The sequence below is a fragment of the Priapulus caudatus genome, unplaced genomic scaffold (assembly GCF_000485595.1).
Source record: "Priapulus caudatus unplaced genomic scaffold, Priapulus_caudatus-5.0.1 Scaffold171, whole genome shotgun sequence".
Taxonomy (NCBI): domain Eukaryota; kingdom Metazoa; phylum Priapulida; class Priapulimorpha; order Priapulimorphida; family Priapulidae; genus Priapulus; species Priapulus caudatus.
In genome coordinates, this window is record NW_014577232.1 from 133,401 (window position 1) to 134,679 (window position 1,279).

The window sequence follows — 1,279 nt, forward strand, 5'->3', positions numbered from 1 at the left end:
AAGGTATCAAGCTCACAGATAAACGACAACAGGTGTGCATATATGTACATATAGTTAATTTATTCTTCCCCGTAATCGTTATCGAAATATTATGCCAAATACACTCTGTGACGCCCCCATATAGCGCTATTCGCGAGGCTCATTTCATGAGCCCCGCGTATGACCGGCGGGCGCTGTATATACTGGCGTAGATAATAGATAAATTGGCTTAGTCGTCAATACGGTACGCTCCGATACATTTCCATAGTTTCTTAGATCGGGCGCTAGATGGCGGTAGTGTAAAACAGCGCCACCACACTGTACGTCATAAACTTTATTTGCGATCTTTGATTTGCTTTGATTTCCACCCTCGTATCTGGTTCAAAGATGGATCAGGAACTCCTGGCTTTGCGAAAAGAAAAAAACAGAATGAAGAAGAAAGGAAACGATAAAGAAGTAACTATTCGTATTAGTACTAATAGTAGGCCTATTTATTGTTGTTGTTGTTGTTTAAATTAAGTTGCATAGAATACGTTTGGTGTTATCCCTTAGCCTAGCCGTATGCGGGACACTTTTTGGTTCATGGATAGAGAACATGGGTCCCAATAAAACCAATGGCAATGTCATTTACATCAATATAAATATAATATTATATCAATATAATAGGTTATGGTTAGGGTTAGGGTTAGAATTAGGGTTAGGGTTAGGCACATTGGTTTTATTGGGACCCATGTTCTCTATCCTTGGGCCGTTAGGGTTAGGGTTAGAATTAGGGTTAGGGTTAGGCACATTGGTTTTATTGGGACCCATGTTCTCTATCCTTGGGCCCAATTTTTCTCTGATAACTTATAATATTAATAATTAATATTATTATTAATAATAATATGTCCAGATAGAGTATTGACTATTGGTAGATACCAACACGCACAACACAAGAAAAGATAGGTGTGACTCCTAGTCCGACCAGGCCCTAGCCCCTAGCCTAGGCGCTACCGGCACTAGTTAACCCGACCAGGCTGTGTGACTAGTCTAACGTCAATATACATTACAGTTATGCACAGCCTGACATCCATCCATTGGATAATCTTGTACCTCTACAAAAACTGCCGCACAATTACGTATATCTCAAATAAAATAATTATCTAAGGCTAAGCATTTCTGCCTTGTTTTGTATCAAGTATAACCTTCACCTTATAGACTATAGTATTCCAGCGTTGTTATTAAAACTATGCAGTGGCTACGCGTCCGGAACCGGTCGCCTAGCCTCCAGGCTACGCATCCGGACATCCACTCACACAAT

The 1,279-nt window shown here is 40.3% G+C and overlaps 1 protein-coding gene across 1 annotated transcript in view; it reads left to right on the plus strand.

Moving 5' to 3' along the window:
- Positions 1 to 245: 245 nt before the first annotated feature.
- LOC106806637 (tonsoku-like protein) overlaps positions 246 to 1,279 on the plus strand; it is a 21,316-nt gene continuing 20,282 nt past the window's right edge. The window contains exon 1 of the mRNA XM_014808640.1: positions 246 to 435. Within this exon, the coding sequence (XP_014664126.1) occupies positions 367 to 435 (69 nt within the window). The 5' untranslated portion in view covers positions 246 to 366. The remainder of the gene's footprint in view (positions 436 to 1,279) is intronic.